The 15,730-nt window shown below is 41.6% G+C and overlaps 1 protein-coding gene across 1 annotated transcript in view; it reads left to right on the top strand.

The window, feature by feature from the left end:
• Positions 1-15,730, top strand: part of LOC126481909 (atrial natriuretic peptide receptor 1-like) — a 925,501-nt gene that overhangs the window by 787,220 nt on the left and 122,551 nt on the right. The window contains exons 5-6 of the mRNA XM_050105867.1: positions 5,237-5,305; positions 8,285-8,459. Coding sequence (XP_049961824.1) covers positions 5,237-5,305; positions 8,285-8,459 — 244 coding nt within the window. The remainder of the gene's footprint in view (positions 1-5,236; positions 5,306-8,284; positions 8,460-15,730) is intronic.

Below are 15,730 nucleotides of genomic sequence, written 5' to 3'. Positions count from 1 at the left end.
ACACATCCATGCCCGAGGCAGGATTCGAACCTGTGACCGTAGCGGTCGCGCAGTTCCAGATGTAGCGCCTAGAACCGCTCGGCCACCCCGGCCGGCGACTGTTTATGTCGAATAATTTGTTACCGTGGTTATGTTTCTTTCTACCATCAAAAATTTACATTTCTGCGTCAGCCGTAAAATATTATTTGTATATAACGCAAGAGCGCACAACAACAGTTTCGAGGTCAGAAACGCATAATAAACTGCTTCGTGACATTTCTGGAAAGTACGTCTTCAAATAAAATTTCATTTTTTGAAATCAATATTCATCGTTAGTTAACCGTGATACGTGTGTAACTCTTTCAAATTTCGAGTAAACTTTAATCACCAAGGCAGACCATATCTTTTAATGTTTCACACCCTGAGTTATTATTGTGTTTCACACAGCATTCCACACCAGCCTACCTGGTGCAAACCTCTGCAATCTACATGCACCTGAGTCTGATTACTGTATTTATGCCTTGATGATTAAGTGTGTGTCCTGTCAGCCGATCCCTTCTTTTAGTCAAGATGTGCCACACATTTATTTTCTCACTAATTCGATTCAGTACTCCGTCATTAGTTATTCTACTTACAGATTTACTCTTCAACTTTTTCCCCATCACCACATTTCAAAAGCTTCCATTCTCTATCTCTTCTGTTTATCATCCACATTTCACTTGAGTACAAGGCTACACTCCAGACAATAACTTCAGAAAGCTTTCTATCATCTAAATTTATATTAGAACAAATATCTCCTTTTCAGAAACTTTTTTCTTGCTGTCAGCAATCTACATTTTAAGCCCTCTCTGCTTTGGCCATTGTCATTTATTTTGCTTCCCTAATAGCAAACTCATCTACCTACTTTTAGTGTGTCATTTACTAATATAATTCACCCATCATCAACTGATTTGATCTATATCCTGCATGAACAGTTGTCGCGACATTGCTTTATCATCATTTCTTCGAAATTTTCTGACAATTATGTTAGATACTAATAAATATTTAGAGCTTTTCGCACTAAGGAACTTCAAAAACACACGATTCTGTATAAAATGTAGTTTTCCCAGGATGTCAGTCTTTTTTTCATAGACATTTCCCTACGAAAAACACCGACAACAATAAAACGATTAGCTCACAAAAGCAATGAGCAACAGCTAGCGTCCCGAGATGCAGACAGCACATACAAGCAATGTCTGACATCGGCTGCGTCGAGGTGGGTTCCGAAGAACTTTAGAACAAATGTATCAGCTGACTGACAGATTATTTTTACAACGTTTATATTAGATCGCTTTCTTGTCTGTTTACCTGTTCAGTACAAATTTTGGAACTGATTTTAATCTAATCTCCCGATGGCCTTGAGACCAAGAGGTCCTGATAACCCTGTTGTGAAAATATTTATGGACTGAGCTGACGAATGACTGGTATTCAGCTAGTGTTCAGAATCGTTCCAGGTAATTCTATGCAAATTGCTCCATTTGTGTCCTGAACACTGAACTTAATGTTTATACTCTGCTCTACCATTGTACCACTGGATCACTGATACGTACACAGTGGATTGCTGAAGCTGCAGAGAACTTTCTTCACAAACTGCTACATCCTATAGTGTGTTAGGTAGAACGAACATTTCCTTTACCTGTTCGTACATAGTACTCCATATTCTAGACAGCAAAAATGAGCCAGTACAGTAATTTCTAAATGAGACTAGGTGAGAGAATCCCGATGGTGACCAGTCTAATTGTCGCATTTGCGATTTCTCAGACTTCGTCACAGTATCAGCTGACCGACACCTAGATTATCATGTTTGTATTAGGTCGCTTTCTTGTCCGTCTGTTCGATACAAATTTTGGCATCGATTTTAACCTAACGTCCTGATGACCTGGAGATTTGAATTTTTAGACATAACTCAGAATTTGATGACAATACAATATTAACTTGCTTCCTTGTCTGGTGTGTGGCGAGGGTACTTTGTGTATCACTGCCATTTCCCACTTTTCTTGTTCCAGTCGCAAATGGTGCATGGAAATAACAATTGCTGGTAAGCCTACGTAGGAGGAAAATGTAGGAATATTGGTTGAGTCAGGTGAAAGAAACTATACAAACCTGGAATTTACCTCATGTCTCAAGTATAATTCGCGCGGCTCCCCCCCGTCGGGGTTCGAGTCCTCCCTCGGGCATGGGAGTGTGTGTTGTCCTTAGCCTAAGTTAGTGTAAGTTAGTTTAATTAATGTGTAAGACCAGGAACTGATGACCTCAGCAGTTTGGTCCCATAATCCTTACCACAAATTTCCAATTTTTTCCATAAGTATAATTTCACAAATATTTGAAACAGACTGAAAAATTCCACACACACACACACACACGCACGCACACACACACACACACACACACACACACACACACACACACATAAGACTAAAAAACATAAAATAATTATTCAAATAAAAATGAATTTTTAACGTACCACGTTTCTAAATCAGACTGAAAAGTACAAAATAATTTCTCCTAGCCTCATACATATTCCTAACATTGTCCAGATAATCCTGAATATTTGTGATTGCGAATTTTTAATAACTATGAAAATATCTGTAAAGTTCAAAACGAAACATTTCAGACATATGCCATACATAATTCATGCATGAATAGTTCACTTCCTTACTATTATACTGCTTACCAGATGGTGTTTAAGTAGTTCACCTCATTTCAAATATCTGTTGGATTCAACCCCGCGTTTTTCGTTTTAAATCTTGCAAATATTTTCTTGTTGTTCTGATCTTCAGTCCGGAGGCTGGTTTGATGCAGCTCTCCATGCTACTCTATCCTGTGCAAGCCTCTTCATCTCCGAATAACTACTGCAACCTATATCCTTCAGAATCTGCTAATGTGTTCCTCTCTTGGTCTTCTTGGTCTCCCTCTATGATTTTTACCGCACCCCCCCCCACCCCGCTTCCCTCTAGTACTAAATTGGTCATTTCTTGATGCCTCAAAACGTCTCCTACCAACCGATCCAATCTTGTAGTCAAGTTCTGCCACAAATTCCTCTTCTCTTCTCTCCAGTACCTCTTCTATTCAGTATCTCCTCATTAGTTACGTGATCTATCCACCTAATCCTCAGCGTTCTTCTGTAGCACCACATTTCGAAAGCTTCTATTCTCTTCTTGTCTACCCCGTTTATCGCTCATGTTTCACCTCCATGTATGGCTACACTCCATACAAATACTTTCAGAAAAGACTCCCTGACACTTAAATCTATATTTGATGTTAACAAATTTCTCTTCTCCAGAAACGCTTTTCTTACCATTGCTAGTCTACATATAATGTCCACTCTACTTCGACCATCATCAGTTATTTTGCTGCCCAAATAGCGAAACTCATCTACTACTTTAAATGTCTCATTTGCTAATCTAATTCCCTCAGCATCACTTGATTTAATTCAACTACTTTCGATTATCCTTGTTTTGCATTTATTGAAGTTCATTTAATAGCCTGCTTTCAAGATACTGTCCATTCCATTCAACCTCTCCTCCAGGTCACTTACTGTCTCTCACAGAATTACAATGTGATCGACAAGCTTCAAAGTTTTTATTTCTTCCCCAAATTTTTCTTTTGTTTCCTTTGCAGTTTGTTCAGTATACAGATTGAATAGCATCGGGGATAGGCTAAACTCTGTCACACCCTCTTCTAAACCACTACTTCCCTTTCGTGCCCCTTGACTCTTATACTTGCCATCTCGTTTCTTTACTCTCTGTATTTTACCCCTACCACCTTTAGAATTAGAAAGAGAGTAGTCCACTCAACAATGTCAAAAGTTTTCTCTTAGTCTACAAATGCTAGAAAAGTAGGTTTGCCTTTCCTTAACCTAGCTTCTAAGATAAGTCTTAGGGTCAGTATTGTCTCGCGTGTTCCAACATGTCTATAGAATCCAGACTGATCTTCCCCGAGGTCGGCTTCTACCAGTTTATGCATTCGTTTGTAAAGAATTCGTGTCAGTATTTTGCAACCATGACTTATTAAACTGACAGTGCGGTAATTTTCATACCTGTCAACACCTACCTTCTTTGGGATTGGAATTATTATATTCTTCTTGAAGTCCGAAGGTATTTCGCCAGTCTCAAACATCTTGCCCACCAGATGGAAGAGTTTTGCCATGGCTGTATCTCCCAAGGCTATCAGTAGTTCTAATGGAATGCTGTCTACACCCGGGGGCTTGTTTCCACTTAGGTCTTTCAGTGCTATGTCAAATTCTTCACGCAGTATCTTAACTCCCATTTCATCTTCACCTACGTCCTATTCCATTTCCATAATGTAGCCTTCAAGTACATCGCCCTCTATATATATGCTTCCGCCTTTCCGCTTTCCCTTTTTTGCTTAGGACTGGTTTTTCCATCTCAGCTCTTAATATTCCTACAGATGGTTCTCTTTTCTCCAAAAATCTCTCTAATTTTCTGTAGCTAGTATCTATCTTACTCCTTGTGATACATCCTTACATTTGTCCTCTAGCCATCCCTGTTTAGCCATGTTGCACTTCCTGCCGATTTCAGACGTGTGTATTCCTTTTCGCCTGCTTCATTACTGCATCTTTATATTTTCTCCTTTTATCAATTAAAATCAGTATCTCTTCTGTTGCTCAAGGATTTCTACTAGCCCTCGTCTTTTTACCTACTTGATCCTCTGCTGCCTTCACTGTTTCATCTCTCAAAGCTACTCATTCTTCTTCTACTTTATTTCTTCCCCCTATTCTTGTCAACCGTTCCCTAATGCTCTCTCTGAAACTCTCTACAACCTCTGGTTCTTTCAGTTCATCTAGGTCCCATCTCCTTAAATTCCTATCTTTTTCATAGCTATTAATAATCCACAATCACAAATTTTCAGGATAGTACAGGGTTAGGAATCTATGTGGGGCTAGGAGAAATTATTTGGAACTTCTTAGTCCGATGTAAAAACACGGTGTATTAAAAATTCATTTTTATTTAAATAATTATTTCTTAAAGCTGTATGTGAAACACTGTATGATTTGTTTGCATTTACGGCTGAGTTTATAAATAGCGCACCTCGTTTGCCTACTTCAGTACAGGAAAAATAAGCATCCCTCTCTCTCTCTCTCTCTCTCTCTCTCTCTCTCTCTCTCTCTCCCCACATAGACAATGCATTATTATTCTTGTTCCCGGATAAATCAACGTCATTATTCACTAATGAATTCTGTTATTTTTCTTCACAGGTTGTCGATTTACTCAACGACTTGTACAGTTGCTTCGACTCCATCATAGAGCACTTCGACGTGTATAAGGTAAGCCAGTTCTAAGTATCTACTTACAGTTTGTTTATTATAATTCCACTCGTTTTAGTTAACAGCTTTGGGGGTACACGTGTTGCACAAAAGTTGAGCTTCAGTGTTTTATGGTTACCCATGGCTGCTCAGCTTAGCGCACATGTCCCTGAACATAGGAGCATTTGTCTCTTCGCTTAACAAGCCCCTGTAAGTCAGTAGCGCAAAAGACTTGTGGCCATAGCCAGAAGTTGGCGGAGATTTCCTTTTCTATTGCTGCACCAACAGAAAAGATTTTCTAACTTTAATTACTATCAGACAATTTTTTTTCTGGAAGTTTCTTTGTCATTGCCAACATGCGTTTTATGTCCTGTCTCCTTTGCACATCGTCATTGTTTTGTTGCCCAAATAGCAAAACTCATCTACTACTTTTACTAATTTCCTAATATAAGTCCCTCATCTTCGCCTGATTTAATTTGACTGTATTCCGTTACCCTTGTTTTATTACTGTTGATGATCATCTTTAAACATTTTTTCTTTCAACTGATGTAAGTCTTTTGCTGTCTTCGTCGTAACTATAATGTCATCGGCAGGTCTCAAACTTGCTATTTCTTCTACACAAACTTTAATTCCCTTGCCAAATTTCTTTCTTAATTTTCTTTATTACTTGCTCGACGTGTATATTGAATAACATGGCTCTGTCTCATTCCCTTCTCAACTGCTGCCTCTATTCCATGTCTTTGACTCTTATAGCTACAGTCTGGTTTCCGCACGGTAGTGCTGCAAAAGAATGACGAAAATTAGGGGAACTGATAGGTTAAATAATGACAAATTTCTCTGAAGAACCAGTGGAAAGAAAAGAGGAACACTCAAAACAAGAAGGGACAGGATGACAGGGCGTGTGTTAACACATCAGAGAATAATCTCTGTGGTACTTGAGGGAGTTTCAGTGGACAAAATCTGTGGAGCGGCGTGGGGGGACAGAGATTTTATTTGAATACATGTAACTAACAACTGGGAACGTAGGTTCCATGTGCTACTACGAAATGAAGAGGTTAGCGCAGGAGAGGAATTCGTGGCGGGTCGCATCAACCAATCAGAAGACTGAAGATTCGAACAGAATCACGTTTTGTTCTCCGTTCTATTCTAACGGTAATGTGATGAAGTTTTTCTTCCTTATAACTCTTCTGTACTCACGTTGAGTAAATTTTCTCTCATATTTTCACTCTGCTTAACTGTTATATGTTAATGTAGCATCCAACATGAGTTTGAAACGCATGACTTACACACATACACATAGTTGGTGACTGTGAAATAATAATACTCTGAGTAGGTGAGTTGAGTGTTTAAATCTTCATTCCAATTTTTCTCTGAAGTATTTTCGTGTCACTTTGAATATTTATTTATTGTGTTTCAAATGGCTTCAGGCAGTGCCCAATACAACAAAGCAGAAGAATCAGAAACACGAGGCAAAATCAAGTCGTGGTTACATTTATATAGGACATGAACATTGTGAAATTTATAAAATTAGTATTTGTAACTTTGTTTTCATGAATATAAGGCCAATTAACATTGTGTAATTCAAAGCTGAACTTTTCCACAAACAAGTCAAGGAATGAATCAGGTGATAAGTACGAACTTAAACTATCAGTAAAGATTCGTCCCATAAAGTCTAATAAATTTGTAAATGGCTACACAGATTTGATAGTTCAAAGAAATTACAAATAATAGAAGTAAGAAGCAATGAGTAATTTTTAATTCGTTGTATAGCGTTACTTGTCTTTGCTTTTTGGGTGTTACAAACTCAAATTTTAAAAAAGCAGGATGTCTTCTTTAATTGTACAACAATTTGGAGATAGGTGTTAACTTTGACAGCTGTTCCTTTTTATTGCTATTAATCTGTAATTGGTTTAATGGAGACATTTTCCTTTTGGTCGAGACCAGAAGCAAATAAACCATAGGGTATGGGGTATCTGCTTTTTTTTTCTTCTTTATTGTTATTTTTAAACCCGTACAAACAGGCAGGCTGTCAGCAGCATGTTACGCCGCTCTTCAGCCATAGAATAGACAAATAAACAACAGAAAGAATACACATAAGTTACAGAACGGTGGGTAATAAAACAGTAGACACATAAAGACAAACACGGAGCCATTCACACTCGACGATAATCCACACTACAAACTGTTGACATGACGCACAAACACTGAAGATATCGACGGCACAGGTGAACAATGGAGTGCGACGGTGAACACTGAACACTAAACATGACGGCACACACGAGACACTGATGGCGATGATCACCAGCGCGCGAATGTCCACGTAGTGTGTGCGAGTCCGGGAACCTGCCAAGATGGGAAGAAGGGTGGGGGGGGGGGGAGGGGGAGAACAAAGATGCCAATGGCTGAGGAGATGGGAAGAGGAGTAGAGGGACAGGGGAGGGGAAGCCCGGGGGAGGAGTGGGGAGAAAAGGAGGAGGGAGGGAAGGGGGAGAGAAGGGAAGGAGGGTGCCCAAAGGAGCAAACACAGGAAGAGGGAGGGAGGATCAAAGTTGGTAGGAGGGGCAGATGGAGGGGAGGAGGGCATCATCAGGGAGAGGGAGCTGGCGGAAGCCGCCTTGGGAGAGGGTAAGGAGGGTGGAGAGATGGAGACTGGGTGGGACGTGCGAATACAGGCGCGGCAGCAGGCGGGGGTGGGACAGGATGGGGGAGACAAGCAGGTGAGGAGGATTGAGTTTTCGGGAGGTGTACAGGATCCATATCCGTTCAAGGAAAAGGGGGAGGTGGGGGAACGGAATGTGGTCGTAGGTATCTGCTTTCGAGCTGTTCCTTTTTATTGCTATTAATCTGTAATTGGTTTAATAGAGACATTTTCCTTTTGATGGAGACCAGAAGTAATAAACCATAGGGTATGGGGTATCTGCTTTCGAGTATTCGTTGACGAGATTGTTGCCTTAAATAGTGTGAAGTTACGAGTTACATTTTCAGTCTCGTGTTTTTCAGGTCGAGACAATCGGGGACGCCTACATGGTAGTATCTGGGCTGCCAGTCCGGAATGGTTCGCGGCACGCTCGCGAGGTGGCGCGCATGTCGCTGGCGCTGCGACAGGCGGTGGCGGGCTTCCGCATCCGGCACAGGCCAGGAGAGCAGCTCAAGCTGCGCATCGGCATGCACACCGGTCAGTGGCGCCTGCCTGACTTCCGCAACCACGACTAACCCTACACATACTAGTATTAAGCACCTTTCCTGCAGCTCATTAAATCTTCTACCGCCTTGTAGAAGGCTAGCCATCGCAGGCACCACACACAGTAAGGCCAGCCGTGGGAAGGCTTATTTGAGTCTCACCCTAGTGAAGAGGTTCCCACAGTTTTCCTGTGATGGAACATTTTGAGAATTCTGGTACTTAGAAGGAATACCTGGTTTATTTTGAAGGCTAATAATTTTTTTTAAATGAGAAAAACTTGTTTTATTCAGCTATTACTTCCGTTTTAAATCATGACTCATAGCACAGAAGCCACAATATAATTCTAAGGAAATAAATATTGTTAAAATGTCGAAACTGTTTGAAAAACCTGTTCTGGGCCCCAGACCAGCGTTTCTCAATCGCCGTGCCGTATCACACTGGTGTGTCGCGAGCTCAAGTCAGGCATACCGCGAGAGTTTTAATGTCTTTTGATCTTCCTCAAGATAAAATATGTAGAACATAAAAAATTTTCTTGGGTAACACATTTGTGAAACTTATATCTCATGGTTGTTCCATGACGAAAAAAGGTGTTTTATGCACTTTTTTTGCATAAAGGGAAAAAACTCACATGTAAGGTTGTCACGAAAGTTTGAAAATTTGGTGTGTCACAAAGATAAAAAGGTTGATAAATTCGGGGATAGGTCATAAGTGACTGTTATAGCTACCCCTACTACCAACCCAACATAAAAGCTTCAGCGTGCAAAAACTACTAAAGTTACTGTCGGTAATTGGGCAATCTTGGAAATTACATTCTTTCACCGCCGTCCACAGCTGTAAAGTTTTCAGCTAACCCAATGTTATTCAAATGAAAAACACTTCGCTTCTTGCTCCACTAATATTCCATCACTCCCTGGATGTCATCATCATGTGTCTGCCTCGTTTCTGTCTCTGTTTACCTGCTTCAGAAGAAATATTTGCCACATAATCAAACTACCCACTGCCCTCACCCATACTGAAAGTCCTTTTCCTAAATGAAAACTTAAATCTCGTTATTTCCTTGATGCTCGAACGCGGTCACTCGTATTATGAACACAGTCTAGGGACTCTAAGCCTATATACCCTAAAAATCCATTTCGAAGATAATTTTCAGTTACTCCCTTTCTCAAACCACTAAATCTGATCCATTGTTTCCCTACCATCGATACATTAGGCCTCTACTTCTTCCCCTCTTCTCATTTTCTTTCGACATAGCATCTACGCCCCCCAGTGTTTTATACTACTTCCAAATTTCCTCAATCAAGAACGCTTCACATTGCACACCCACTGTTACGCAACTGCTGTCTCGTTCCATAGTCTTCCCAATTTAACATTTCGCATTAAAGTACAATTTTTTCAGTACAGTGCTTTGTTTATAATAAAGCCCTTCCCCCTGATTAATTAATATCAATTTAAAATCAACTACAGCACCCTAATGCCTTTTTATATAACCTAAATGCTCCATAAATGTAATCCTTTAGATTGCGTAAAAAGAAAAAAAATGCTGCAATCTACTTTATTACTTAAAAGCATCCCAAATGTACTCAGTAGGAGTCAGGTTAGGCGACATCGCAGCCGTTGTAGGTACCTTACTATCTGTGGAGCATTCTTCAAGTAACTGAGGTACAGGTTTGGAATGGTGGAGAGGCGGATTACCTTTACCTTACTGTACACACAGGTCTCCGGAGGGATGCTTAATTTTTTGCAATGTAGCTGTTTACAGATTAAAGCTTTTATCTGCAGCCCAATGTACAGTGTAATGAAACTTATTGGCAGATTAGAACTGCTAGTCCAGCGAGGTATACAGATGAGCTACTGTGGAGTTTGTAACAGTGAGACACAGAATAACTGGAAGACTGAGTCTTGAAGTCAGGCATTGTTTGATGGCACAGTTTTTAAAATGTTGCTTGCAAAACACGAGTTCCACTTTCGAGCCTCACTCATAAACGTAGTTACTATCTTGTCGGCAAGTTTCATTATGTTGTTCGGGCAGCTACAAAGCAAAAGTTTCATTTTCCTGTCTCTCCCACCCTATTCGTTCGCCAGTGAAGAATGATGGTCAACATTCCAAGGTGCTCGCTTAATATTGTATAAACTTTCCTACCTTAGGATACTTCCACCAGCATTAATTAAACCCTGCTAGTATGCGGCATCCGTTACCTCTTGTGTTTTTCGACGCTTCCAAACCTCCATGTACCGCAGCTCATCAGTCCAAGCGAATAGTTTGCACGCTTTTAGCATCGAATAACGTTGTTTCTGCATGCCTGTTAATGTATGTGCACTGTTACAAGCAGTTTGCCGAAACATTCTCGCGGGCTGGGGCATCTATCTTTGGATTGCGTAGTAACTCGAATGGTGATGACGCGGAACATTCAATTACCGAGTGTGCTGCAGCCCTTCTATTCACCGCAGGGAACGAAGTAGCAATCGGGCGACCTCTGTCGTCACATTTTTGTCAACAGCGGTCCCCCTGGCGATTGTAATTTTACCCCAATGACATTGCTCGCCGCAGGCTCTTGACAAAGTGTGCGGTAAAAAGCACAGTGATTGCACAACTACTGGGATGGTGCGAAACACGCGCCCCGATGACGAGAAATCTCGCGTTATCCTGTGCGCAGTTGTCCTCGCACAGAAAACGCTAGGAGCGGGGAGATCAAGTTGACGTACCACGTCAAACTACTCAGTACAGGAATGCTATCTCTCAAAAATGGTAGCTATCCCTAATCTACGTTCTCATCTATGAAAAGTGTATAAAGTGGCATGCGAAAGACACCTTCATAGGCCGGCCGGGGTGGCCGAGCGGTTCTAGGCGCTACAGTCTGGAACCGCGCGACCGCTACGGTCGCAGGTTCGAATCCTGCCTCGGTCATGGATGTGTGTGATGTCCTTAGGTTAGCTAGGTTTAAGTAGTTCTAAGTTCTAGGGGACTGATGACCTCAGAACTTAAGTCCCATAGTGCTCAGAGCCATTTGAACCATTTTGAACACCTTCATAAATTTACACCCATATTCTCTCAATCACTACGAAGCGCGTCACTGATTTTAATCTAGCCTGTTTTAGGGTTACTTTAGAAGGAAGAAAGGAAGACTAGCGTTCATAATCCCTCAACAACAAGGTATTTCGAGCAGGTGCACAAGCTAGAATTGACAAAGACGAGGATGGAAAGTTGCCGAATCCTTTTCCAAGACCACCGGTCAATCTTCGCCTGAACATATTTAAGGAAATCATGGGGAACTTACGTATCAATAGTGAAGTAGTCTCTTAAGGTGACTGCTCGCGATAAGCAAGATATTCGTGTTTAAAGGCCGGTGTGACACAAGTTTTAATTGTTATTGTTGTTGTGGTCATCAATCCGAAGATTGGTTTGATGCAGCTCTCCATGCTGCTCTGTCCTTCTCAAGCCTTTTCGTGTTCGAATAACACCTACAACCTACATGCTTCTGAACCTGCTTACTGCTTCTTGGTCTCCCTCCACAATTTTCACCCCCACATTTCCCTCTATTACTAATTTGGTGATCACTTGGTGTTTGAGAATGTGTCATCCTCCTTTCAAGACGCTGTCCATTCCCTTCAACTGTTCTTCCAAGTTTTATGTTTCTCTGGCAGAATTTCAATATCATCGGCAAGCTTGAACGTTTTTATTTCTTCCCACTGAACTTTAGTTCCTTCTTCAAGAATTTCTTTGGCTTCCGTTACTGCCTACTCAATGTACCGATAGAACATCTTCGGGGATTGGCTAAAACCCTGTCTCCCTTTCTTTTCAGCCACTGTTTCCCTCTCTCGACTCTTATAACTGCCGTGTGGTTTCTGTACAAGTTGTATATAACTTTTCGCTACCTGTATTTTAACCCTGTTACCTCCAGGATTTCAGAGTGCATCCCTGTTGACATTGTCAATATCTTCCTCCAAACCTACAAAAGCTATAAAAGTAGGTTTACCTTTCCTTAACCTGTCTTCAAAGTGAAGATGTATGGTCAGTATTGCCTCCCGTGTTTCTACATTTCTCCGCAATCCAAACCGATCTTCCCTGAGCTCGGCTTCCAGCTGTTTTTCCATTCTCCTGTAAATAATTCGTGTAAGTATTTTCCAACCGCGACTTATTAAACTGACAGTTCGGTAACTTTTTTTGGAATGGAATTATTATATTCTTCTTAAATCTGAGGATATTTTGCCTGTCTCATATATCCCGAACACCAGGTGGAATAGTTTTGTCATGGCTGGCTTCCAAAATACATCAGTGGCTATGGGCGAAAGTCGTCTACTCTAGGGGCCTCGTTTCGAAATGGGTCTTCCCATGTATAAGTAATAATGAAAGCTGGGGAATCGGCAGTATCCAAAAGAAGTTTGAATCAGTCACAACATGTTGAAGCATTAAGGTAATGACGATTTAAAGGAGGAATACTAACATTGTTATCCCCTTAACATCCTCTGTATTGCCACAGATGACGTGTTAAAGATCCCGTTTTTTCTGGGAATGCATTACACGTGAGATGTCAAGTTGCTTTCACAGCCCTGAGTGAAATGCATGATTTGACCAACCTGCAATCTTCTAAAGACGTCCCCTGCGCAGTCAGCAGCACGTAGGTCGTTCAACCGTTGTCTTGAAGCTATAATAAACCGTTAGCGAGGAACTTATCTTATTTAATTAAGTGGTTCTTGCACTTCTTTTTCAGGGATGCTATTCGTATTGTTTTAGCAGCTCATGAGAAAATGCAAGTTACAAACATTATTCATTCCTTTTAACACATCACACGTTATGAACATATTTACAAACTTTACCTCGCGACACCAGTAACTGATTATATGTTACGGATTCTTAAACCATACTAGACTCATTATTCCTACACAGACTTATGATCTGACAAACCGCGCCAGAGCCGGACGCTGTGGCCGAGCGGCTCTAGACGCTTCAGTCCGGAACCACGCGGCTGCTACGGTCGCACGTTCGAATCCTGCCTCGGGGATGGATGTGGATGATGTCCATAGGTTAGTTAGGTTTAAGTAGTTCTAAGTCTAGGGGACTGATGACCTCAGATGCTAAGTCCAACAGTGCGTAGTGCCATTTGAACCACACCGCACCAGACAACATGTTTGCAACAATGGCTGCCCCTTCCGATCCGATTAGGCAGTGCCGCTACTTCGCCTGGGAGCCCGCTCTAGGCACAGCTCCGAAGACAGCCGAAGAGCTTCGTCTGCCTTTTCGTTAAGCTTTTGTTTTCGCGAGGTTGCGATGCCTGTGTTGTTAACAAGAACGATGCAATATTCTTTCAAGCACGCAAGCATTCATGCATGAAAGAACGCTGCATCGTTATTCTTAACAACACAGGCACTGCAATTTTTTATTTATTATTCCCGATACCATCTACATCTACGTGATTGCTCTGATATTCATCTACATCTACATCTACATACATACTCGGCAATCCACCATACGGTGCGTGGCGGAGGGTACCTCGTACCACAACTAGCATCTTCTCTCCCTGTTCCACTCCCAAACAGAACGAGGGAAAAATTAATGCCTATATGCCTCTGTACGAGCCCTAATCTCTCTTATCTTATCTTTGTGGTCTTTCCGCGAAATATAAGTTGGCGGCAGTAAAATTGTACTGCAGTCAGCCTCAAATGCTGGTTCTCTAAATTTCCTCAGTAGCGATTCACGAAAAGAACGCCTCCTTTCCTCTAGAGACTCCCACCCGAGTTCCTGAAGCTTTTCCGTAACACTCGCGCGATGATCAAACCTACCAGTAACAAATCTAGCAGCCCACCTCTGGATTGCTTCTATGTCATCCCTCAATACGACCTGATATGCATCCCAAACCCTCGAGCAATACTCAAGAATAGGTCGTATTAGTGTTTTATAAGCGGTCTCCTTTACAGATGAACCACATCTTCCCAAAATTCTACCAATGAACCGAAGACGACTATCTGCCTTCCCTACAACTGCCATTACATGCTTCTCCTACTTCATATCGCTCTGCAATGTTACGCCCAAATATTTAATTGACGTGACTGTGTCAAGCGCTACACTACTAATGGAGTATTCAAACATTACTGGATTCTTTTTCCTATTCATCTGCATTACTTTACATTTATCTATATTTAGAGTTAGCTGCCATTCTTTACACCAATCACAAATCCTGTCCAAGTCATCTTGTATCCTCCTACAGTCACTCAACGGCGACACCTTCGTACACCACAGCATCATCAGCAAACAGCCGCACATTGCTATCCACCCTGTCCAAAAGATCATTTATGTAGATAGAAAACAACAGCGGGCCTACCACACTTCCCTGGGCACTCCAGATGATACCCTCACCTCCGATGAACACTCACCATCGAGGACAACGTACTGGGTTCTATTACTTAAGATGTCTTCGAGCCACTCACATATTTGGGAACCAATCCCATATGCTCGTACCTAGGAGTCTTCAGTGGGGCATCGAGTCAAACGCTTTCCGGAAGTCAAGGAATATGGTATCCGTCTGATACCCTTCATCCATGGTTCGCAAGATATCATGTGAAAAAAGGACAAGTTGCGTTTCGCAGGAGCGATGCTTTCTAAAGCCGTGCAGATGCATGGACAGCAACTTCTCTGTCTCAAGGAAATTCATTATATTCGAACTGAGAATATGTTCGAGAATCCTGCAACCGATGTTAAGGATATTGGTCTGTAATTTTGAGGATCCGTCCTTCTACCCTTCTTATATACAGGCGTCACCTGCGCTTCTTTCCAGTCGCTCGGGACTTTACGTTGGGCAAGAGATTCGCGATAAATGCAAGCTAAGCAAGGAGCCAATGCAGTAGAGTACTCTCTGTAAAACCGAATTGGAATCCCATCAGGACCTGACGATTTATTTATTTTCAACCCATTCAGCTGCTTCACAACCCCAGGGATGTCTATTACTATGTCCTCCATACGGGAATTTGTACGAGACTCAAACGGCGGTATGTTTGTACGAACCTCCTGCGTGAAAGATTTCTCAAATGCTAAATTTAAAATTTCAGCTTTCGTTTTGCTGTCTTTCGTTGCCAGACCAGACTGATCAGTGAGTAACTGGATGGAAGCCTTCGACCCGCTTCCCGATTTTACGTAAGACCAGAATTTCCTTGGGTTTTCAGTAAGATCTTTTGCTAAAGTATGACGGTGGTAGTGGTTGTATGCTTCGCGCATCGCTCTTTTTACAGCAGCACGAATCTCTACTAACTTTTGCCTGTCCTCATTCTCCCGA

The sequence above is a fragment of the Schistocerca serialis genome, chromosome 5 (genome assembly GCF_023864345.2).
Source record: "Schistocerca serialis cubense isolate TAMUIC-IGC-003099 chromosome 5, iqSchSeri2.2, whole genome shotgun sequence".
In the NCBI taxonomy this organism is placed as follows: domain Eukaryota; kingdom Metazoa; phylum Arthropoda; class Insecta; order Orthoptera; family Acrididae; genus Schistocerca; species Schistocerca serialis.
This window is presented reverse-complemented; position numbering and strand designations above follow the sequence as displayed.